At 41.2% G+C, this 25,016-nt stretch overlaps 1 protein-coding gene and 1 long non-coding RNA gene across 49 annotated transcripts; one reads left to right on the forward strand and one right to left on the reverse strand.

Moving 5' to 3' along the window:
- Positions 1-1,515: 1,515 nt before the first annotated feature.
- LOC127594086 (uncharacterized) lies at positions 1,516-23,860 on the reverse strand. 48 transcript variants are annotated; one of them, XR_007960595.1, is made up of 5 exons: positions 20,280-23,342; positions 13,299-13,331; positions 3,115-3,322; positions 2,959-3,021; positions 1,516-2,186 (listed from the first exon to the last, which is right to left on the reverse strand). XR_007960595.1 is itself a non-coding variant. In XM_052055994.1 (5 exons), the coding sequence occupies exons 1-5, from the start codon at positions 23,519-23,521 to the stop codon at positions 2,528-2,530; spliced, it is 501 nt and encodes a 166-aa protein (XP_051911954.1). In that variant the 5' UTR covers positions 23,522-23,860; the 3' UTR covers positions 2,368-2,527. The 48 variants fall into 48 exon arrangements, 29 of the variants coding, with proteins under 29 accessions (XP_051911971.1, XP_051911973.1, XP_051911972.1 ...); XM_052055994.1 differs by lacking the exons at positions 1,516-2,186; positions 3,115-3,322; positions 13,299-13,331 and adding exons at positions 2,368-2,687; positions 13,093-13,193; positions 23,431-23,860 and having other exon boundaries at positions 20,347-20,432; XM_052055993.1 differs by lacking the exons at positions 1,516-2,186; positions 2,959-3,021; positions 3,115-3,322; positions 13,299-13,331 and adding exons at positions 2,368-2,687; positions 12,937-12,999; positions 13,093-13,193; positions 23,431-23,860 and having other exon boundaries at positions 20,347-20,432.
- On the forward strand, positions 1,618-12,504 carry LOC127594090 (uncharacterized). The gene is made up of 3 exons (XR_007960599.1): positions 1,618-1,743; positions 2,320-2,377; positions 12,367-12,504. It is a non-coding gene; the product is annotated as an uncharacterized LOC127594090 (long non-coding RNA).
- Positions 23,861-25,016: the final 1,156 nt, after the last annotated feature.

A 25,016-nucleotide genomic window follows, 5' to 3' on the forward strand; every position in this document is an offset into this window, starting at 1 on the left:
GGGAATTGGCAATTTGGAGGTTGTATTTACTCCCCAACTGTCATGTTCAGGTGTAATCTATGAATATGACAAAAAAATCGCCGAAAATCTCGACGTCATGGTCTAGTGGTTTAAAACTTTGCTCTCGGTTCCGGCGACTCGAGTTCGATCCCCGCGCTCACCTCCATGTGTGCATAAATGCAGGTGAGGAGAAAAGGGGACTCGAACACGAGACGGCTGAATCTAAAGTATAGTCTTTAACCACTAGACCAACTCGCATTTGGGAATTGACAATTTGGAGGTTATACTTATTCGCATTAACAATAGTATTGTGCAATCCAAAATTGAGAAAGACAGTAAAATACGACTTTCAATGCCGGAAGTCATCAGAACGGTTGGCCTAATGGTTAGAGACAAACGGTGCGGTCCGGTGAGAGCGAGTTCGAGCCTCACCTCAGGTTCGCCTTTACCGAAATTTTTCTTTCGGGAATTGTTTCTCACAATTATTTTTTTTACTTCTTTGTTAAATAAAGCTTTTTAAAAAAACAAAAACGAGATGACGTCGTTAGCGAAAACGTATTTAAGCTGCGACTAATTGAACAAGCGGTCTCTTTCCCCTCCAGGCTGACGACCGACTGCACGTCCACATCGCGGCAAGACGACCACAAGGCTTGGCAAGGTGAACGCTTAAACTTTCTTTTTTTGTCTTGTCATTGCTAATTTTTAACAATAATTCACATTTTCAGGTTGTTCAACTCTTCCACGGTAAGTCTCCTGCAAGTTTAAATGCTATTGTGTTCTTTTGAACTAACTCTCGTTTTGCTATTTTCTTTTTCCTTTACAGCGCGCAGCGAGGGTAAGTTGCTCGCGTTTGACAAACTCAACGTTTGAGCTTTCTTTTTCGTCTTTTTATCGCTAACCTTTTGCAACTTTTAACATTAATTCACGTTTTCAGGCCGTTCAACTCTTCCACGGTAAGTCACCTGCAATTTGCAACGGCTCGATGGAACTAACTCTCGTTTTGCAATTTTTTTTCTTTATCTTTTCCAGCACGCCGAGAAGGTAAGTTGTCAAACGCTGGCAAATCGAATGTTTTAAGTTTCTTTTTTTACACCCGTCATTGCTCGCTTTTTGGAACTTGACATTAATTCACGTTTTCAGGCTGTTCAACTCTACAAAGGTAAGTCGCCTGCAATTTTAAATGGCACCGTTTGATTTTTATTTTATTTTTTTCCAGCGTGCTGAGAAGGTAAGTTGCCAGCGTTTTCATTTCCACAATCTAAATGACACCCTGCTCTTACTTTGTTGTAACTGTGCAATTTCTGTTCACAGGCTTGGCATCTTCAAGTGACTGGCCAAATTGACTGTAAAAATGGCTATCTGTGGGGTGACTTTTTGGGGGGGGGGGATTTAAACGTGCTTACCAAAACTATTTCACTGTCTTTACAGCCCACCCGTTACGCTGCAGGCCACTGCCAAGGTGTCCAGCTCAGCCCTGCTCTCGTCACTGGTAAGAGACAAAAACACTCCTGCGCATACAACTCTGAAATCATGTTTTAATTTTTCAGCACATGAAGATGAGCTTACAGGAGGCTTCGAGTGATGACGTGATTCAGGTTGGAACCAAAAACAAAAAGTGTGCAATTTTCTTAATTTTTTTCCTTCACACTACCTCATTGCAAACTGCGCTCCCCCGACATCTTGAAAAAAGCTGAGAGTCCGGCCTCAAGTTGCTGTTTTGCTCCTGGACAAAACTGAAGGAAGGTAAGGACATCGTAAAGAACTACAATTCACTTTCTGACATCCTTTTTGTGTGTGCGCAGGTCAAACGGCATCCAGTGCTGCTGACGGACAAGACGACGGCAAATGGGGCCGTGTGATGATTTTGAGCACGCTGCAAAGCAAAATGGCTCAAGTGAACATTTTAGAACACATTTTTTCTTTTGCAGCTTCCCTCAAAGCTGCACTGGGACGAATGTCTCTTGGGACCGTCGAAGATGCATTTGCCATTCTGCAGTCGATCTTTTTCGCCAATGATGCTTCTGTTGGAAAAGGGACTAAAAAATGTGATTGTTTCCTCCTTCACTTGCAACAACAAACGTTGTTTTTTTTTTTTTTTTTTTTTTTTTTTTTTTTTTTTACTGTGCAGAGAAGCTTCCAGTAGGTGCCATCGTGGAGTCTGAACCGTGGTCACCAAGACGCTGCACCTGCTGGGCAAAGTTTCGAAATTGCAGCTGAAATCTTTCAAGTTGAGGGGAGGATTGCCAAAGTTGGCGCCGTCAACGGCACCCTGCTGGTTGAGAGTCTGGCCTCAAGTTGCTGTTTTGCTGCTGGAGGAAGGGAAGGACATCGTAAATGACTTCAATTCGTCTCGCTGACGTCACTTTTGTGTGTGTGTGTGTGCGCGCAGGTGAAACGGCATCTTGACTTCATCCAGAGCTGACTGAGGAATAAGACGACAGCGAATGAGGCAGTCTGCTGGGTTTGAGCATGCAGCAAAACAAGATGGCTGACGTGACCATTTTAACACATTTTCTCTTTTGCAGATTCAGTTGAAAAGGTACATTTCACATCCTGTACTGTCTTTCTGCTCATGTCCACTAGGCGGCGCCAAAGCAGCTGTTGGCACCAGAAAATCTGAATCGGCGTCCCCTCCAGGAAGACGGTGGACGGGCTCAAGTACCGTTGCTTTTTCGCCAGGAATGCTTCTGTCGGAAAAGACATTTAAAAAGACTGTTGTTGCAGGTGGTGGCGCGAACATGACGTCATGATCAACGTTCTGAGATGAGCCAAGGTGCTAAAACATTTTTTTTTTTTGACTGCTGAGAAGCTTCCAGTTGGTGCCATCGTGGCGTCTGCATTTTGGTCACCAAGACGCTGCGCCTGCTGGGCAAAGAGTTTCGAAATTGCAGCTGAAATCTCAACTTGACCCACATTAAAATGTAACTGAATTAAAAGCTTGGCGGGTCCATTGTGTACCTCCTGTTTGTGTTCAGGCTTGTCCAGTCTGAGGCCCTCGGAAGCGGTTGGACATCTCCCTGGCTGTCACAGGATGGGTCAAAAAAGGTTAGACATGAAAAACAAATTCTTAGTTTGACTGCAAATTTCCCACTGAAGGCCTTCAAGATTTCTTACCTCGTCTCCCTCCAGAAATGCGCTGTAAGCCGGTGTCCTTTTTCTTGGGTCCCCTTCACCAGGCGGCGACTGTCGTCCAACACTTGGCTTGATGCAATCGGCTGGAAGAGGTTCCACAATGGGCAGTAAGTTTTGAATGCTTGACAGTTTTCTTGGTCCTTCTTTGACGCCATATTGTTTGTTGCACAGGAGCTGAACGTGCGAGCACCTGGTCAGTCCCGGACAACTTGTGTGGCATCACCTTCTGTGCTGGTGAGTTTGATCACATTTCAAATTGCATTTCCTGCACAAGGTGACTCGAGACTCACCAATCTCATTTTTGTCTCAGGTCCACGTGTTGGTCCAGCTCTGCTGTCACAGGCTGACTTCGCCAGGCAACGAAATGTAGAAGGCTACAAAATCCTCCAACTTCGACATTTTCGGTGAGTAATATTTTTAAACACTTTTTTTGTAATTTTAACGCTAACTTTTTCTTTTCTCTAACTTTTTCTTTTCTCTAACTTTTTCTTTTCTCTAACTTTTTCTTTTCTCTAACTTTTTCTTTTCTCTAACTTTTTCTTTTCTCTAACTTTTTCTTTTCTCTAACTTTTTCTTTTCTCTAACTTTTTCTTTTCTCTAACTTTTTCTTTTCTCTAACTTTTTCTTTTCTCTAACTTTTTCTTTTCTCTAACTTTTTCTTTTCTCTAACTTTTTCTTTTCTCTAACTTTTTCTTTTCTCTAACTTTTTCTTTTCTCTAACTTTTTCTTTTCTCTAACTTTTTCTTTTCTCTAACTTTTTCTTTTCTCTAACTTTTTCTTTTCTCTAACTTTTTCTTTTCTCTAACTTTTTCTTTTCTCTAACTTTTTCTTTTCTCTAACTTTTTCTTTTCTCTAACTTTTTCTTTTCTCTAACTTTTTCTTTTCTCTAACTTTTTCTTTTCTCTAACTTTTTCTTTTCTCTAACTTTTTCTTTTCTTTAACTTTTTCTTTTCTTTAACTTTTTCTTTTCTTTAACTTTTTCTTTTCTTTAACTTTTTCTTTTCTTTAACTTTTTCTTTTCTTTAACTTTTTCTTTTCTTTAACTTTTTCTTTTCTTTAACTTTTTCTTTTCTCTAACTTTTTCTTTTCTCTAACTTTTTCTTTTCTCTAACTTTTTCTTTTCTCTAACTTTTTCTTTTCTCTAACTTTTTCTTTTCTCTAACTTTTTCTTTTCTCTAACTTTTTCTTTTCTCTAACTTTTTCTTTTCTCTAACTTTTTCTTTTCTCTAACTTTTTCTTTTCTCTAACTTTTTCTTTTCTCTAACTTTTTCTTTTCTCTAACTTTTTCTTTTCTCTAACTTTTTCTTTTCTCTAACTTTTTCTTTTCTCTAACTTTTTCTTTTCTTTAACTTTTTCTTTTCTTTAACTTTTTCTTTTCTTTAACTTTTTCTTTTCTTTAACTTTTTCTTTTCTTTAACTTTTTCTTTTCTTTAACTTTTTCTTTTCTTTAACTTTTTCTTTTCTTTAACTTTTTCTTTTCTTTAACTTTTTCTTTTCTTTAACTTTTTCTTTTCTTTAACTTTTTCTTTAAACATGTAAAATAAAATGAAAACAAACACACCTCTCGACTTCCTTCATTTAAAAAAGTGGGTAGGATTGGGGGTGTGGCTATGCAAATACGTGGCAATCCGATTGGCTGCCGTGAGTGGGCGGGGCTATGCTAATGAGTATAAATTAGCATAATGGGAGTGGCTATGCAAATGTGTTGTAATACAGCACTGATTGGTTGAAGTGGGCGTTTGTGGGCGGGGCTATGCAAATAAAATTTCGTGCCCCATTGTGATTGGTTGGCTGGTAATTTGGGGCGGGGCTATGCAAATCGGCGAGCTGGGCGGGGTCTATTCAATTTGCATTGTACGCTCCTGATTGGCTGGTGCCAGTGTGGGCGGGGCCACGCAAATAAAACCCCAAAATTTTGGTCAAAGTGGGCGTGGCTATGCAAATTAATTTGCATGCCGTCTTTTGATTGGCTGCTCCAGGCCATTGTGGGCGGGGCTATGCAAATAAATTTGCATGCCGGTGTCTGATTGGGTATGCTAATCAGGTAGGGGTGGGGGCATGCAAATCGATTTGCATATTAAAATTTGGGGCGACTGGGCGTGGCATATGCAAATAAAATTTGCATGCCACAACCTGATTGGTTCCTCCGGACTTGTGTGGGCGGGGTTATGCGGGGGGAAAATTTGCATGCCGCATTGTGATTGGTTGATTTCTGCAATCTTGGGCGGGGTCTGCAAACAAATTGACATAAAAATTGTGGTTACGGACGGCAACCGGAATTGTTGGGGTTTTGTCCTGGAAGACGTTTGGCCTCTGGACCGAGCAGGTTTCCTGGGTTCATGCGCAAACGCCAGAAAGGACAGCTCGCCCTTTTTGGCCTTGAGCATCAATCCAAGAAGTCTGCTCGGACCAGAGGCCAAACGTCTTCCAGGACAAAACCCCAACAACTCCGGTTGCCGTCCATAACAAGGCCGCTTTAATTAAACTCGGTGAGACACAAAACACGCAGACTCTGATTCCTGCCGGACAATATATTGACAAGCACTTTTTAAAAACAATTTCACATCATTTTAGCAACAAAGCTTGACTCAAGTTTAACACCGACACTGGCTGCCAGGCAATACATTTAACCCTTGTGCTGCAGTTGATGTCAATAATTTTATATAATGTGCAATATAAACACAAAATGGATAAATCGCAGTGCTATTTACAATTGTCTTTCACATCATATTATTACTACAATTATTTTTAGTCAGCAGCCTGACAGCAGTCAGTAGGAACGAGCGTCGGCATCTCTCCTTTTAATTCAACATACAATGTTTAAAAAACTCGTAAAAGTATTATTCCTAAATATTTATTTTACTTTCAACCACTTGACATGTTCAGTGGCATCAGCGCTATACATACACGTCGGAGTTTTTTGTTGTATTTTTGCTCTCTATGGACAATAAAAGCGGTACTGTGCCATGACCAAAACAAATATCGATGTCTATATACATAAAACATGAATTGGAATATTTCATGTCACACAATTTTTATGCTTTGTCATTGATTTAGAGATGACAACACGCAAAAATCTACAAAAAAATTGTCGAAATTGTAACAAAGGTTAAGCCAGCAGCAGAGGACGCCGTGTTGTCTGCTTGACAAGCATGGACTGCACAACACTGACACACGTGGAAGCTGACAACAACATCACTCACTGCTTCTGAACATGCGCTTTGGAGAAAATGTTGTGTCTGTCATTGTAGATCTTAATTTAACATGGAACCAGGAATGCCATTTCAAAGCGCAGGTTCAGAAGCGTTGACTGATGCCTGTTCAAATGTCACACAGTCCATGAAACTGAGGCCAAGGTTCACTTAAGTGACATCATAGAGCTCCTCAAGCACACCAAATGACGCCCTGGGCTGCTGCTGCCATCTTGTACAGCCTGTCAGCCAGTGTTATGTCTAACGCTGTCGTTTGAAAAGCACAGATGTGCATTTTGGTCATTTTTTAAATGCCGACGTTCAGGCAACCGAACAATGTAAAATAAATCACTAAAATGACCAAAATAGTCATTCTGTCTGGCCTTGTGAATACTTAATGAGTACTCATTGAATATTCAAATTTCGATTACGACGTTAGGGATGTATACTTTGACTCCTTATTGCTGCAAAACAACAAAATGGACGTCTCGGTACAGTTTATACGTTTGAAAGAACACGCGAGAGATCATTAAATGTCACATTTTTTGTTTTTACGACGAGCCGACTATTCATTATTTCTTCGAAAAAGCAACTGTAAACCGTCGTTTAGAATATAATTAGCCAGGTAGAGTGATCTATTATTGCGTTCAAAACATATTTGTACTCCAAAATTTCTCGCATGATTGATCGTTTTTGACGGTCGAAATAAATTTCCATTCAAAACTCGGATTAGCACTGTATCTCGTTTGATTGTGTAGATGCGCCCAATGTTTTGATCGAATCGAGACAAGCTTAACAGAAGACAATGTTTATTTATTTTTTAAAGAGACACATATTTTTTAGGAAAGCATCCAGTGAAAAGGAGGAAAAGTTAAGCACGCGTTACCTTTGCACAACACGTCGCCACTTTTGCACGCAGACAGCCAGCAGCCGACGCGGAGACAACGTTCCTGGATTAGTGGTCGTCTCCTGCGCATTTAAAAAAAAATCCAAAAATGCCTGATTGAGACAGAAAGTCCCTAAACTAACTTCGCTCACGTGTTTGAAGAACACCAAAAATATGAGCAAACAAAACGCCAAGGAAAACAATGACTCGTTTCCGGTTTTGGTCCGCCTTTTACTTCCGGGTCTCAGCTGCGAGAACTTGATAAAAACATTCTGGACCTGGTTAATATGCGTAAGACACTGGCAAAGTTTTAAATAACTCATCCTTAAAAAATAATCATCATAAAAAATATATATATTTTTTAAATTATAATGTCTGCTGTATTTCCGAGCTTGCTCACGCCTTCCGTCGCTCGATCAATATGGCTTCAGGGAACAACGGACCACCTCAATGGCAGTTATGGAGTTTGTGGAAGCAATAGCCACTAATATAGACAACAAAGAATTTACTGTTGGGGTTTTCCTAGATCTAAAAAAAGCTTTTGACGCAATGATCACAGTATATTATTGAAAAAACTAGAAAGATATGGCATAAGGTGTAGCTTATAAATGGATAAAAAGTTATTTAGAAAACAGATATCAGTACGTGCAACTCAACAATAAAAAAACAAATCAACTGAAAATCACTCACGGAGTACCTCAGGGGTCAGTGCTTGGTCCAAAACTATTCATCTTATATATAAATGATATCTGCAAGGTCTCAAAACTATTTAAATGTGTCCTATTTGCTGATGATACAACTTTCTACTGTTCTGGAATAAATCTGAAACAGCTCCTGACAACCGTAGAAAACGAATTAAACAAATTAAAAAACTGGTTCGACAGAAATAAATTGTCACTTAACCTGAAAAAATCGAAGTCAATTGTTTTTGGCACAAGACCAATCAAACACCAAGCTAAAATTATGGTCAACTCAATTGAAATAGAAAGAGCGTATGAAACCAAGTTTCTCGGATTAGTAATAGACTCAAAACTATGTTGGAAACCACATATCGATAACGTAAAAAGAAAAATAGCCAAGACCGTAGGGATCCTCTGCAAAACCAAGGAAGTGCTAAATAAGAGATCCTTGTACACATTATACACTTCATTATTATGACCATACATGACCTACTGTGTGGAAATATGGGGAAATGCCTGCAAAACAAACACACTCCCTATTCTCAAACTACAAAAAAAAGCAATTCGAATTATTAATAGGTCAACATATACGGAACCCACAAATCCACTATTTATTAAATTAAATACGATGAAATTTTATGACCTGGTTGACTTTAAAATCGCCCAATTAATGTACAAAGCACACAATAACCTGCTCTGCCAAAACATTCAGAAGTTTTTTGAAATTCGAGAAAGCAACTATGAATTAAGAGGTACCAACTTGTTCAAAAAACTCAAAACAAGAACAAACATCAAGCAAAGAAGTGTATCTAGCAAAGGTGTTAATCTGTGGAACAATCTCGAAACGGACCTAAAAATGAGTAAATCGCTTGCTGAGTTCAAAAACAAATTCAAAAAAATAGTACAAACAACCTACACCAATCAGAGTTAAAATGATAAATACTAAACATTAAATATAATGATAAATCAGAACTAAGTTGATAAATAGAGAAAGGTATTGCAATATCCATTATGAATACAAGAGAAAATTGACACAAGAGTGCCAGGGTGAGGATGTATATAATCTCGATACAAAGCAAAAGTTGTGAAAATATCACGGTTAAGGGTAAAGTATGAGCCTTAATGGAGACTTCTTATTACTTTTTCTTTTCTGATTGATATAAAAATGATTTAGTAGATATAAACACATAACGGGGTAGGACTAGATAAGTTTTTTTACTTCATCCTACTCCCTTGAACATAATAACTGTGTTGAATGAAGACTGATTTCTTTCTTTTACTTTTTTAACCTTATTTTCTGTCAAATTATTACTGTATATGTTTTATGTTCAATAAACAAACCAAACCAAAACCAAACCTTTACGGAGCCGCGGAGAGGTGAAATCTATGAATACGACAAAAAATTCGTCGGAAATCTCAAATCGTGATGGTCCAGTGGGCTAAAATGTTGCGTTCGGTTCAGGCGACTCAGGTTCGATCCCCGGGCTCACCTACATGGGTGCATAAATGCAGGTGAGCAGAAAAGGGGACTTGAACACGACTCGGCTGAATCCAAAGCATAGTCTTTAACCACTAGACCAAATCAGATTCGAAAACTACCAATTTGGAGGTTATACTTATTCCTTAACTTTGTCACGTTGGGGTGAAATCTATGAATACGACAAAAAATTCGTCGGAAATCTCAAATCGTGATGGTCCAGTGGTCTGAAACTTTGCTTTCGGTTCAGGCGACTCGGGTTCGGTCCCCGGGCTCACCTACATGGGTGCATAAATGCAGGTGAGCAGAAAAGGGGACTCGAACACGAGTCCACTGATTCCACAGTATAGTCTTCAACCACTAGACCAACTCGGATTTGGGAATTGACAATTTGGAGGTTGTATTTACTCCCCAACTGTCATGTTCAGGTGTAATCTATGAATATGACAAAAAAATCGCCGAAAATCTCGACGTCATGGTCTAGTGGTTTAAAACTTTGCTCTCGGTTCCGGCGACTCGGGTTCGGTCCCCGGGCTCACCTACATGGGTGCATAAATGCAGGTGAGCAGAAAAGGGGACTCGAACACGAGTCCACTGATTCCACAATATAGTCTTCAACCACTAGACCAACTCGGATTTGGGAATTGACAATTTGGAGGTTGTATTTACTCCCCAACTGTCATGTTCAGGTGTAATCTATGAATATGACAAAAAAAAATCGCCGAAAATCTCGACGTCATGGTCTAGTGGTTTAAAACTTTGCTCTCGGTTCCGGCGACTCGGGTTCGGTCCCCGGGCTCACCTCCATGTGTGCATAAATGCAGGTGAGGAGAAAAGGGGACTCGAACACGAGACGGCTGAATCTAAAGTATAGTCTTTAACCACTAGACCAACTCGCATTTGGGAATTGACAATTTGGAGGTTATACTTATTCGCATTAACAATAGTATTGTGCGCTCCAAAATTCAGAAAGACAGTAAAATACGACGTTCAATGCCGGAAGTCATCAGAACGGTTGGCCTAATGGTTAGAGACAAACGGTGTGGTCCGGTGAGAGCGAGTTCGAGCCTCACCTCAGGTTCGCCTTTACCGAAACTTTTCTTTCGGGAATTGTTTCTCACAATTATTTTTTTACTTCTTCTTTGTTAAATAAAGCTTTTTAAAAAAACAAAAACGTGATGACGTCGTTAGCGAAAACGTATTTAAGCTGCGACTAATTGAACAAGCGGTCTCTTTCCCCTCCAGGCTGACGCCCGACTGCACGTCCACATCGCGGCAAGACGACCACAAGGCTTGGCAAGGTGAACGCTTAAACTTTCTTTTTTTGTCTTGTCATTGCTAATTTTTAACAATAATTCACATTTTCAGGTTGTTCAACTCTTCCACGGTAGGTCTCCTGCAAGTTTAAATGGTATTGTGTTCTTTTGAACTAACACGTTTTGCATTTGTTTTCCTTTACAGCGCGCAGCGAGGGTAAGTTGCTCGCGTTTGACAAACTCAACGTTTGAGCTTTCTTTTTTGTCTTTTTATCGCTAACCTTTTGCAACTTTTAACATTAATTCACGTTTTCAGGCCGTTCAACTCTTCCACGGTAAGTCGCCTGCAATTTGCAACGGCTCGATGGAACTAACTCTCGTTTTGCAATTTTTTTTTCTTTATCTTTTCCAGCACGCCGAGAAGGTAAGTTGTCAAACGCTGGCAAATCGAATGTTTTATGTTTCTTTTTTTACACCCGTCATTGCTCACTTTTTGGAACTTAACATTAATTCGCGTTTTCAGGCTGTTCAACTCTACAAAGGTAAGTCGCCTGCAATTTTAAATGGCACCGTTTGATTTTTATTATTTTTTTTTCCAGCGTGCTGAGAAGGTAAGTTGCCAGCGTTTGTATTTCTACAATCTAAATGACACCCTGCTCTTTGTTGTAATTGTGCAATTTCTGTCCACAGGCTTGGCATCATCAAGTGACTGGCCAAATTGACTGTAAAAATGGCTATCTGCGACTTTTTGCGGGGGGGGGGGATTTAAACGTGCTTACCAAAACTATTTCACTGTCTTTACAGCCCACCCGTTACGCTGCAGGCCACTGCCAAGGTGTCCAGCTCGGCCCTGCTCTCGTCACTGGTAAGAGACAAAAACACTCCTGCGCATACAACTCTGAAATCATGTTTTAATTTTTCAGCACATGAAGATGATCTTACAGGAGGCTTCGAGTGATGACGTGATTCAGGTTGGAACCAAAAACAAAAAGTGTGCAATTTTCTTAATTTTTTTCCTTCACACTACCTCATTGCAAACTGCGCTCCCCCGACATCTTGAAAAAAGCTGAGAGTCCGGCCTCAAGTTGCCGTTTTGCTCCTGGACAAAACTGAAGGAAGGTAAGGACATCGTAAAGAACTACAATTCACTTTCTGACATCCTTTTTGTGTGTGCGCAGGTCAAACGGCATCCAGTGCTGCTGACGGACAAGACGACGGCAAATGGGGCCGTGTGACGATTTTGAGCACGCTGCAAAGCAAAATGGCTCAAGTGAACATTTTAGAACACATTTTCTCTTTTGCAGCTTCCCCCAAAGCTGCACTGGGACGAATGGCTCTTGGGACCGTCGAAGATGCATTTGCCATTCTGCAGTCGATCTTTTTCGCCAATGATGCTTCTGTAGGAAAAGGGACTAAAAAATGTGATTGTTTCCTCCTTCACTTGCAACAACAAACGTTTTTTTTTTTTTTTTTTTTACTGTGCAGAGAAGCTTCCAGTTGGTGCCATCGTGGCGTCTGCACTTTGGTCACCAAGACGCTGCACCTGCTGGGCAAAGAGTTTCGAAATTGCAGCTGAAATCTTTCAAGTTGAGGGGAGGATTGCCAAAGTTGGCGCCGTCAACGGCACCCTGCTGGTTGAGAGTCTGGCCTCAAGTTGCTGTTTTGCTGCTGGAGGAAGGGAAGGACATCGTAAATGACTTCAATTCGTCTCGCTGACGTCACTTTTGTGTGTGTGTGCGCGCAGGTGAAACGGCATCTTGACTTCATCCAGAGCTGACTGAGGAATAAGACGACAGCGAATGAGGCAGTCTGCTGGGTTTGAGCATGCAGCAAAACAAGATGGCTGACGTGACCATTTTTTAACACATTTTCTCTTTTGCAGATTCAGTTGAAAAGGTACATTTCACATCCTGTACTGTCTTTCTGCTCATGTCCACTAGGCGGCGCCAAAGCGGCTGTTGGCACCAGAAAATCTGAATCGGCATCCCCTCCAGGAAGACGGTGGACGGGCTCAAGTACCGTTGCTTTTTCGCCAGGAATGCTTCTGTCGGAAAAGGCATTTAAAAAGACTGTTGTTGCAGGTGGTGGCGCGAACATGACGTCATGATCAACGTTCTGAGATGAGCCAAGATGCTAAAACATTTTTTTTTTGGACTGCTGAGAAGCTTCCAGTTGGTGCCATCGTGGCGTCTGCACTTTGGTCACCAAGACGCTGCGCCTGCTGGGCAAAGAGTTTCGAAATTGCAGCTGAAATCTCAAGTTGACCCACATTAAAATTAAACTGAATTAAAAACTTGGCGGGTCCATTGTGTACCTCCTGTTTGTGTTCAGGCTTGTCCAGTCTGAGGCCCTCGGAAGCGGTTGGACATCTCCCTGGCTGTCACAGGATGGGTCAAAAAAGGTTGGACATGAAAAACAAATTCTTAGTTTGACTGCAAATTTCCCACTGAAGGCCTTCAAGATTTCTTACCTCGTCTCCCTCCAGAAATGCGCTGTAAGCCGGTGTCCTTTTTCTTGGGTCCCCTTCACCAGGCGGCGACTGTCGTCCAACACTTGGCTTGATGCAATCGGCTGGAAGAGGTTCCACAATGGGCAGTAAGTTTTGAATGCTTGACAGTTTTTAGTCCTTCTTTGACGCCATATTGTTTGTTGCACAAGAGCTGAACGTGCGAGCACTTGGTCAGTCCCGGACAACTTGTGTGGCATCACCTTCTGTGCTGGTGAGTTTGATCACATTTGAAATTGCATTTCCTGCACAAGGTGACTCGAGACTCACCAATCTCATTTTTGTCTCAGGTCCACGTGTTGGTCCAGCTCTGCTGTCACAGGCTGACTTCGCCAGGCTACAAAATCCTCTAACTTCGACATTTTCGGTGAGTAATATTTTTAAACACTTTTTTTGTATTTTTAACGCTAACTTTTTCTTTTCTTTAACTTTTTCTTTTCTTTAACTTTTTCTTTTCTTTAACTTTTTCTTTTCTTTAACTTTTTCTTTTCTTTAACTTTTTCTTTTCTTTAACTTTTTCTTTTCTTTAACTTTTTCTTTTCTTTAACTTTTTCTTTTCTTTAACTTTCTTTTCTTTAACTTTCTTTTAACATGTAAAATAAAACGAAAACAAAAACAAACACACCTCTCGACTTCCTTCATTTAAAAAAGTGGGTAGGATTGGGGGTGTGGCTATGCAAATACGTGGCAATCCGATTGGCTGCCGTGAGTGGGCGGGGCTATGCTAATGAGTATAAATTAGCATAATGGGAGTGGTTATGCAAATGTGTTGTAATACAACACTGATTGGTTGAAGTGGGCGTTTGTGGGCGGGGCTATGCAAATAAAATTTCGTGCCCCATCGTGATTGGTTGGCTGGTAATTTGGGGCGGGGCTATGCAAATCGGCGAGCTGGGCGGAGTCTATTCAATTTGCATTGTACGCTCCTGATTGGCTGGTGCCAGTGTGGGCGGGGCCACGCAAATAAAACCCCAAAATTTTGGTCAAAGTGGGCGTGGCTATGCAAATTAATTTGCATGCCGTCTTTTGATTGGCTGCTCCAGGCCATTGTGGGCTCGGCTATGCAAATAAATTTGCATACCAGTGTCTGATTGGGTATGCTAATCAGGTAGGGGTGGGGGCATGCAAATCGATTTGCATATTAAAATTTGGGGCGACTGGGCGTGGCGTATGCAAATAAAATTTGCATGCCACAACCTGATTGGTTCCTCCGGACTTGTGTGGGCGGGGTTATGCGGGGGAAAAATTTGCATGCCGCATTGTGATTGGTTGATTTCTGCAATCTTGGGCGGGGTCTGCAAACAAATTGACATAAAAATTCTGGTCCTGCATGGTAAAGTGCGCGTGGTTACGGACGGCAACCGGAATTGTTGGGGTTTTGTCCTGGAAGACGTTTGGCCTCTGGACCGAGCAGGTTTCCTGGGTTCATGCGCAAACGCCAGAAAGGACAGCTCGCCCTTTTTGGCCTTGAGCATCAATCCAAGAAGTCTGCTCGGACCAGAGGCCAAACGTCTTCCAGCACAAAACCCCAACAACTCCGGTTGCCGTCCATAACAAGGCCGCTTTAATTAAACTCAGCGAGACACAAAACACGCAGACTCTGATTCCTGCCGGACAATATATTGACAGGCACTTTTTAAAAACAATTTCACATCATTTTAGCAACAAAGCTTGACTCAAGTTTAACACCGACGCTGGCTGACAGGCAATACTTTTAACCCTTGTGCTGCAGTTGATGTCAATAATTTTATATAATGTGCAATATAAACACAAAATGGATAAATCGCAGTGCTATTTACAATTGTCTTTCACATCATATTATTACTACAATTATTTTTAGTCAGCAGCCTGACAGCAGTCAGTAGGAACGAGCGTCGGCATCTCTCCTTTTAATTCAACATACAATGTTTAAAAAACTCGTAAAAGTATTATTCCTAAATATTTATTTTACTTTCAACCACTTGACGTGTTCAGTGGCATCAGCGCTATACATACACGTCGGAGTTTTTTGTTGTATTTTTGCTCTCTATGGACAATAAAAGCGGTACTGTGCCATGACCAAAACAAATATCGATGTCTATATACGTAAAACATGAATTGGAATATTTCATGTCACACAATTTTTATGCTTTGTCATTGATTTAGAGATGACAACACGCAAAAATCTACAAAAAAATTGTCGAAATTGTAACAAAAGTTAAGCCAGCAGCAGAGGACGCCGTGTTGTCTGCTTGACAAGCATGGACTGCACAACACTGACACACGTGGAAGCTGACAACAACATCACTCACTGCTTCTGAACATGCGCTTTGGAGAAAATGTTGATTGTAGATCTTAATTTAACATGGAACCAGGAATGCCATTTCAAAGCGCAGGTTCAGAAGCGTTGACTGATGCCTGTTCAAATGTCACACAGTCCATGAAACTGAGGCCAAGGTTCACTTAAGTGACATCATAGAGCTCCTCAAGCACACCAAATGACGCCCTGGGCTGCTGCTGCTATCTTGTACAGCCTGTCAGCCAGTGTTGTTATGTCTAACGCTGTCGTTTGAAAAGCACAGATGTGCATTTTGGTCATTTTTTAAATGCCGATGTTCAGGCAACCGAACAATGTAAAATAAATCACTAAAATGACCATAATAGTCATTCTGTCTGGCCTTGTGAATACTTAATGAGTACTCATTGAATATTCAAATTTCGATTACGACGTTAGGGATGTATACTTTGACTCCTTATTGCTGCAAAACAACAAAATGGACGTCTTGGAACAGTTTATATGTTTGAGAGAACACGCGAGAGATCATTAAATGTCATATTTTTTGTTTTTACGACGAGCTGACTATTCATTATTTCTCGAAAAAGCAACTGTAAACCGTCGTTTACAATATAATTAGCCAGTTAGAGTGATCTATTATTGCATTCAAAACATTTGTGCTACAAGATATCTCGCATGGTTGATCGTTTTTGACGGTCGAAATAAATTTTCCATTCAAAAATCGGATTAGCATTGTATCTCGTTTGATTGTGTACATGCGCCCAATGTTTTGATCGAATCGAGACAAGCTTAACAGAAGACAATGTTTATTTATTTTTTAAAGAGACACATTTTTTAGGGAAGCATCCAGTGAAAAGGAGGAAAAGTTGAGCACGCGTTACCTTTGCACAACACGTCGCCACTTTTGCACGCAGACAGCCAGCAGCCGACGCGGAGACAACGTTCCTGGACAGTGGTCGTCTCCTGCGCATTTAAAAAAAATCCAAAAATGCCTGATTGAGACCGAAAGTCCCTAAACTAACTTCGCTCACGTGTTTGAAGAACACCAAAAATATGAGCAAACAAAACGCCAAGGAAAACAATGACTCGTTTCCGGTTTTGGTCCGCCTTTTACTTCCGGGTCTCAGCTGCGAGAGCTTGATAAAAACATTCTGGACCTGGTTAATATGCGTAAGACACTGGCAAAGTTTTAAATAACTCATCCTTAAAAAATAATCATCATAAAAAATATATATATTTTTTAAATTATAATGTCTGCTGTATTTCCGAGCTTGCTCACGCCTTCCGTCGCTCGATCAACACAACCTTTACGGAGCCGCGGAGAGGTGAAATCTATGAATACGACAAAAAATTCGTCGGAAATCTCAAATCGTGATGGTCCAGTGGTCTGAAACTTTGCTTTCGGTTCAGGCGACTCGGGTTCGGTCCCCGGGCTCACCTACATGGGTGCATAAATGCAGGTGAGCAGAAAAAGGGACTCGAACACGAGTCCACTGATTGCACAGTATAGTCTTCAACCACTAGACCAACTCGGATTTGGGAATTGACAATTTGGAAGTTATATTTACTCCCCAGCTGTCATGTTCAGGTGTAATCTATGAATATGACAAAAAAATCGCCGAAAATCTCGACGTCATGGTCTAGTGGTTTAAAACTTTGCTCTCGGTTCCGGCGACTCGGGTTCGATCCCCGGGCTCACCTACATGGGTGCATAAATGCAGGTGAGCAGAAAAGGGGACTCGAACACGAGTCCACTGATTGCACAGTATAGTCTTCAACCACTAGACCAACTCGGATTTGGGAATTGACAATTTGGAAGTTATATTTACTCCCCAGCTGTCATGTTCAGGTGTAATCTATGAATATGACAAAAAAATCGCCGAAAATCTCGACGTCATGGTCTAGTGGTTTAAAACTTTGCTCTCGGTTCCGGCGACTCGGGTTCGATCCCCGGGCTCACCTACATGGGTGCATAAATGCAGGTGAGCAGAAAAGGGGACTCGAACACGAGTCAACTGATTCCACAGTATAGTCTTCAACCACTAGACCAACTCGGATTTGGGAATAGACAATTTGGAGGTTATATTTACTCCTCAACTGTCATGTTCAGGTGTAATCTATGAATATGACAAAAAAATCGCCGAAAATTTCGACGTCATGGTCTAGTGGTTTAAAACTTTGCTCTCGGTTCCGGCGACTCGGGTTCGATCCCCGGGCTCACCTACATGGGTGCATAAATGCAGGTGAGTAGAAAAGGGGACTCGAACACGAGACGGCTGAATCTAAAGTATAGTCTTTAACCACTAGACCAACTCACATTTGGAATTAGACAATTTGGAGGTTATACTTATTCGCATTAACAATAGTATTGTGCGCTCCAAAATTCAGAAAGACAGTAAAATACGACTTTCAATGCCGGAAGTCATCAGAACGGTTAGCCTAATGGTTAGAGACAAACGGTGCGGTCCGGTGAGAGCGAGTTCGAGCCTCACCTCAGGTTCGCGTTTACCGAGATTTTTCTTTCGGGAATTGTTTCTCACAATTATTTTTTTTACTTCTTCTTTGTTAAATAAAGCTTTTTAAAAAAACAAAAACGTGATGACGTCGTTAGCGAAAACGTATTTAAGCTGCGACTAATTCAACAACCCGTCTCTTTCCCCTCCAGGCTGACGACCGACTGCACGTCCACATCGCGGCAAGACGACCACAACGCTTGGCAAGGTGAACGCTTAAACTTTCTTTTTTTGTCTTGTCATTGCTAATTTTTAACAATAATTCACATTTTCAGGTTGTTCAACTCTTCCACGGTAGGTCTCCTGCAAGTTTAAATGGTATTGTGTTCTTTTGAACTAACCCGTTTTGCATTTGTTTTCCTTTACAGCGCGCAGCGAGGGTAAGTTGCTCGCGTTTGACAAACTCAACGTTTGAGCTTTCTTTTTCGTCTTTTTATCGCTAACCTTTTGCAACTTTTAACATAATTCACGTTTTCAGGCCGTTCAACTCTTCCACGGTAAGTCGCCTGCAATTTGCAACGGCTCGATGGAACTAACTCTCGTTTTGCAATTTTTTTTCTTTATCTTTTCCAGCACGCCGAGAAGGTAAGTTGTCAAACGCTGGCAAATCGAATGTTTTAAGTTTCTTTTTTTACACCCGTCATTGCTCACTTTTTGGAACTTAACATTAATTCGCGTTTTCAGGCTGTTCAACTCTACAAAGGTAAGTCGCCTGCAATTTTAAATGGCACCGTTTGATTTTTATTTTATTTTTTTCCAGCGTGCTGAGAAGGTAAGTTGCCAGCGTTTGTATTTCTACAATCTAAATGACACCCTGCTCTTTGTTGTAATTGTGCAATTTCTGTCCACAGGCTTGGCATCAAGTGACTGGCCAAATTGACTGTAAAAATGGCTATCTGCGACTTTTTGCGGGGGGGGGGATTTAAACGTGCTTACCAAAACTATTTCACTGTCTTTACAGCCCACCCGTTACGCTGCAGGCCACTGCCAAGGTGTCCAGCTCAGCCCTGCTCTCGTCACTGGTAAGAGACAAAAACACTCCTGCGCATACAACTCTGAAATCATGTTTTAATTTTTCAGCACATGAAGATGATCTTTCAGGAGGCTTCGAGTGATGACGTGATTCAGGTTGGAAACAAAAACAAAAGGTGTGCAATTTTCTTTTTTTTTTTTTTTTTCAAAATTTGCTGCTGCACACTACCTCATTGCAAACTGCGCTCCCCAGACGTCTTGAAAGAAATCTGAGAGTCTGACCTCAAGTTGCTGTTTTGCTGCTGGAGGAAGGGAAGGACATCGTAAATGACTTCAATTCGTCTCGCTGACGTCACTTTTGTGTGTGCACAGGTGAAACGGAGCTGCAACCAGAGCTGCCCTAGGAATAAGACGACCGCGAATGAGGCAGTCTGCTGGGTTTGAGCAAGCGGCAAAGCAAAATGGCTGACGTGACCATTTTTTAACATTTTATCTTTTGCAGGTTCCCCCAAAGCTGCAACGGGACGAATGTCTCTCTGGACAGTTTAAAAAGGTACATTTAACATCCTGTACTAATGTTGTCTTTCTGCTCGTGTCCACTAGGCGGCGCCAAAGCAGCTGTTGGCCCCGGAGAACCTGAATCGGCATCCACTCCGGGAGACGGTGGACAGGCTCAAGTACTGTTCGTTTTCGCCAGTGATGCTTCTGTTGGAAAAGACAGATTTTTTAAAAAGGTATCGTTTGTTGTTGCAGGTGGTGGACAGACCGTAACGTTATGATCAACGTTCTGAGATGAGCCAAGACGCAAACGAGCATTTTTTTCCCCCCTTCTGTTTTTTTTCCTTTTTCTTTTTGACTGTGCAGAGAAGCATCCAGTTGGTGCCATCGTGGAGTCTGCACCTGCTGGGCAAAGTTTCGAAATTGCAGCTGAAATCTCAAGTTGACCCACATTAAAATTAAACTGAATTAAAAACTTGGCGGGTCCATTGTGTACCTCCTGTTTGTGTTCAGGCTTGTCCAGTCTGAGGCCCTCGGAAGCGGTTGGACATCTCCCTGGCTGTCACAGGATGGGTCAAAAAAGGTTGGACATGAAAAACAAATTCTTAGTTTGACTGCAAATTTCCCACTGAAGGCCTTCAAGATTTCTTACCTCGTCTCCCTCCAGAAATGCGCTGTAAGCCGGTGTCCTTTTTCTTGGGTCCCCTTCACCAGGCGGCGACTGTCGTCCAACACTTGGCTTGATGCAATCGGCTGGAAGAGGTTCCACAATGGGCAGTAAGTTTTGAATGCTTGACAGTTTTTAGTCCTTCTTTGACGCCATATTGTTTGTTGCACAGGAGCTGAACGTGCGAGCACTTGGTCAGAGTCCCAGACAACTTGTGTGGCATCACCTTCTGTGCTGGTGAGTTTGATCACATTTGAAATTGCATTTCCTGCACAAGGTGACTCGAGACTCGCCAATCTCATTTTTGTCTCAGGTCCACGTGTTAGTCCAGCGCTGCTGTCACACAGGCTGACTTCGCCAGGCAACGAAAAGTAGAAGGCTGCAAAGTCATCCAACTTCAACATTTTCGGTGAGTAATATTTTTAAACACTTTTTTGTCATTTTAACGCTAACTTTTTTTTACTTTGACTTTTTTTTTACTTTGACTTTTTTTTTACTTTGACTTTTTTTTTACTTTGACTTTTTTTTTACTTTGACTTTTTTTTTACTTTGACTTTTTTTTTACTTTGACTTTTTTTTTACTTTGACTTTTTTTTTACTTTGACTTTTTTTTTACTTTGACTTTTTTTTTACTTTGACTTTTTTTTTACTTTGACTTTTTTTTTACTTTGACTTTTTTTTTACTTTGACTGATGTTTTCTTTAAACATGTAAAATAAAATGAGAACAAACCTCTCCTTCCTTCATTTAAAAAAGTGGGTAGGATTGGGGGTGTGGCTATGCAAATACGGAGCAATCCGATTGGCTGTTGTGAGTGGGCGGGGCTATGCTAATGAGTATAAATTAGCATTATGGGAGTGGTTATGCGAATCCTGTGGGTGGGTGGAGTTATGCAAATATGTTGTGATAAAGCACTGATTGGTTGAAGTGGGCGCTTGTGGGCGGGGCTATGCAAATAAAATTTTATGCCCCATTGTGATTGGTTGGCTGGTAATTTGGGGCGTGGCCATGCAAAACGGTGAGCTGGGCGGAATCTATGCAAATAAAATTTACATGCCACCATCTGATTGGCCGGACCCGGTTAATGTAGGCGGGGTCATGCAAATTATATTTACATACCACACTCCTGATTGGCTGGTGCCAGTGTGGGCGGGGCCACGCAAATAAAACCCCAAAATTTTGCTCAAAGTGGGCGTGGCTATGCAAATTAATTTGCATGCCTTCTTTTGATTGGCCGCTCCTGGCGATTGTGGGCGTGGTTATGCAAATAAATTTGCATGCTGGGATCTGATTGGGTATGCTAATCAGGTGGGGCGGGGGCATGCAGATCTATTTGCATATTAAAATTTGGGGCGACTGGGCGTGGCATATGCAAATAAAATTTGCATGCCACAACCTGATTGGTTCCTCCGGACTTGTGTGGGCGGGGTTATGCGGGGGAAAATTTGCATGCCGCATTGTGATTGGTTGATTTCTGCAATCTTGGGCGGGGTCTGCAAACAAATTGACATAAAAATTCTGGTCCTGCATGGTAAAGTGCGTGTGGTTACGGACGGCAACCGGAATTGTTGGGGTTTTGTCCTGGAAGACGTTTGGCCTCTGGACCGAGCAGGTTTCCTGGGTTCATGCGCAAACGCCAGAAAGGACAGCTCGCCCTTTTTGGCCTTGAGCATCAATCCAAGAAGTCTGCTCGGACCAGAGGCCAAACGTCTTCCAGGACAAAACCCCAACAACTCCGGTTGCCGTCCATAACAAGGCCGCTTTAATTAAACTCGGTGAGACACAAAACACGCAGACTCTGATTCCTGCCGGACAATATATTGACAAGCACTTTTTAAAAACAATTTCACATCATTTTAGCAACAAAGCTTGACTCAAGTTTAACACCGACACTGGCTGACAGGCAATACATTTAACCCTTGTGCTGCAGTTGATGTCAATAATTTTATATAATGTGCAATATAAACACAAAATGGATAAATCGCACTGCTATTTACAATTGTCTTTCACATCATATTATTATTATTATTATTTTTAGTCAGCAGCCTGACAGCAGTCAGTAGGAACGAGCGTCGGCATCTCTCCTTTTAATTCAACATACAATTTTTTAAAAACTCGTAAAAGTATTATTCCTAAATATTTATTTTACTTTCAACCACTTGACATGTTCAGTGGCATCAGCGCTATACATACACGTCGGAGTTTTTTGTTGTATTTTTGCTCTCTATGGACAATAAAAGCGGTACTGTGCCATGACCAAAACAAATATCGATGTCTATGTACATAAAACATGAATTGGAATATTTCATGTCACACAATTTTTATGCTTTGTCATTGATTTAGAGATGACAACACGCAAAAATCTACAAAAAAATGGTCGAAATTGTAACAAAAGTTAAGCCAGCAGCAGAGGACGCCGTGTTGTCTGCTTGACAAGCATGGACTGCACAACACTGACACACGTGGAAGCTGACAACAACATCACTCACTGCTTCTGAACATGCGCTTTGGAGAAAATGTTGTGTCTGTCATTGTAGATCTTAATTTAACATGGAACCAGGAATGCCATTTCAAAGCGCAGGTTCAGAAGCGTTGACTGATGCCTGTTCAAATGTCACACAGTCCATGAAACTGAGGCCAAGGTTCACTCAAGTGACATCATACAGCTCCTCAAGCACACAAAAGGACGCCCTGTGCTGCTGCTGCTGCTGCTACTGCTACCTTTTACAGCCTGTCAGCCAGTGTTGTTATGTCTAACGCTGTCGCTTGAAAAGCACAGATGTGCATTTTGGTCATTTTTTAAATGCCGACGTTCAGGCAACCGAACAATGTAAAATAAATCACTAAAATGACCAAAATAGTCATTCTGTCTGGCCTTGTGAATACTTAATGAGTACTCATTGAATATTCAAATTTCGATTACGACGTTAGGGATGTATACTTTGACTCCTTATTGCTGCAAAACAACAAAATGGACGTCTTGGAACAGTTTATATGTTTGAGAAAACACGCGAGAGATCATTAAATGTCATATTTTTTGTTTTTACGACGAGCTGACTATTCATCATTTCTTCGAAAAAGCAACTGTAAACCGTCGTTTACAATATAATTAGCCAGGTAGAGTGATCTATTATTGCGTTCAAAACATATTTGTACTCCAAAATTTCTCGCATGATTGATCGTTTTTGACGGTCGAAATAAATTTCCATTCAAAAATCGGATTAGCACCGTATCTCGTTTGATTGTGTAGATGCGCCCAATGTTTTGATCGAATCGAGACGAGCTTAACAGAAGACAATGTTTATTTATTTTTTAAAGAGACACATATTTTTTAGGGAAGCATCCAGTGAAAAGGAGGAAAAGTTAAGCACGCGTTACCTTTGCACAACACGTCGCCACTTTTGCACGCAGACAGCCAGCAGCCGACGCGGAGACAACGTTCCTGGATTAGTGGTCGTCTCCTGCGCATTTAAAAAAAATCCAAAAATGCCTGATTGAGACAGAAAGTCCCTAAACTAACTTCGCTCACGTGTTTGAAGAACACCAAAAATATGAGCAAACAAAACGCCAAGGAAAACAATGACTCGTTTCCGGTTTTGGTCCGCCTTTTACTTCCGGGTCTCAGCTGCGAGAACTTGATAAAAACGTTCTGGACCTGGTTAATATGCGTAAGACACTGGCAAAGTTTTAAATAACTCATCCTTAAAAATAATCATCATAAAAAAAATATATATTTTTTTAAATTATAATGTCTGCTGTATTTCCGAGCTTGCTCACGCCTTCCGTCGCTCGATCAACACAACCTTTACGGAGCCGCGGAGAGGCAGGCTCCGGGGATATGATAATGTCGCAAACAACAACAATATATATTGATAATCGGTTTATTTCTTGTCAACAAATGCTGCAAAAACGTTAATAATACAAGCATACAAGATTAACAATGAACATCAGCAGCTGAGTACTCCAGGTTTATTCAACAAAATAAATGGATCAAAATATGTTGTACTCATATGGCATCATGAATACAACATACCACAAAATCAGAGTACTTTTTCCAGTCTCACACAGCAAAGATTAATTTACTGATGTGGCTTGACATCCTCTTCCCAAAACAATGCATGCGTAATCAATCAATTTGACAAAAGAATCTACCACACATCGTTAGTTCTACTGAGAGTTAACATTAGCATTACTACACCTTGTGATGAATGTTTTATTCCTAAAGTTACCATGCTACAACCAGTAAATTCTAGAATAACCAAGACTGTTTGTCTTGAATATTTTTCATAGCAATTAGCCCATAGATCTAATGACCAACTTGCCTCGTAATCGTGCCTCTCGTCGCATCTCGCTCTCGTGTTCTGTGCATATGTCACAGGTGAGTTTAGTGATACACCCTTCGGACGATTCATACGAAAACTCAGACAAGCATTCCCATTTATTAAATATCGTATTAAGTAGACCTTTGTGTGTTTTTTCCACTGCCATCTCAAACTGTCATCCGCGCAATTCCTCAGTTTGCGGACTAAAATGGCAACCCGCATGCGCACATAACGTTATGTCTTACCCCCGCCAACACTGAAAACAAAATGCAAGTAAATACGAAGTAACACCCACCACAAACACACATACAAGCACAGTGAAATTGCGTTGATCACGCAGGACAGATTCGATCGAGTCGAGTCAACTCGTGTGCGGTGACTTTAATGGGAAACCATTTTTCAGTACCGTCAAAATGACGCCACGGAAACGAAACGCTACCGGTAACAAACGTTACAGTGAAATCCTCAGGCCTGCATTAGTTTTTTTTTATTTGACTGAGAAATTTCCTTGCGTCGCAAAAACACACATTATTTGGAACTGCGTCCCGCGGGAAAATTATGCATCTAGGTAACGAGATGGCAGGGGTCGGAACATGTACATCAAGCCCAGGCAGAGGAAAAATAGGCAGCCTAGGGAGCGAT

Source organism: Hippocampus zosterae, chromosome 21 (genome assembly GCF_025434085.1).
Source record: "Hippocampus zosterae strain Florida chromosome 21, ASM2543408v3, whole genome shotgun sequence".
NCBI classification, from domain to species: Eukaryota; Metazoa; Chordata; class Actinopteri; order Syngnathiformes; family Syngnathidae; genus Hippocampus; species Hippocampus zosterae.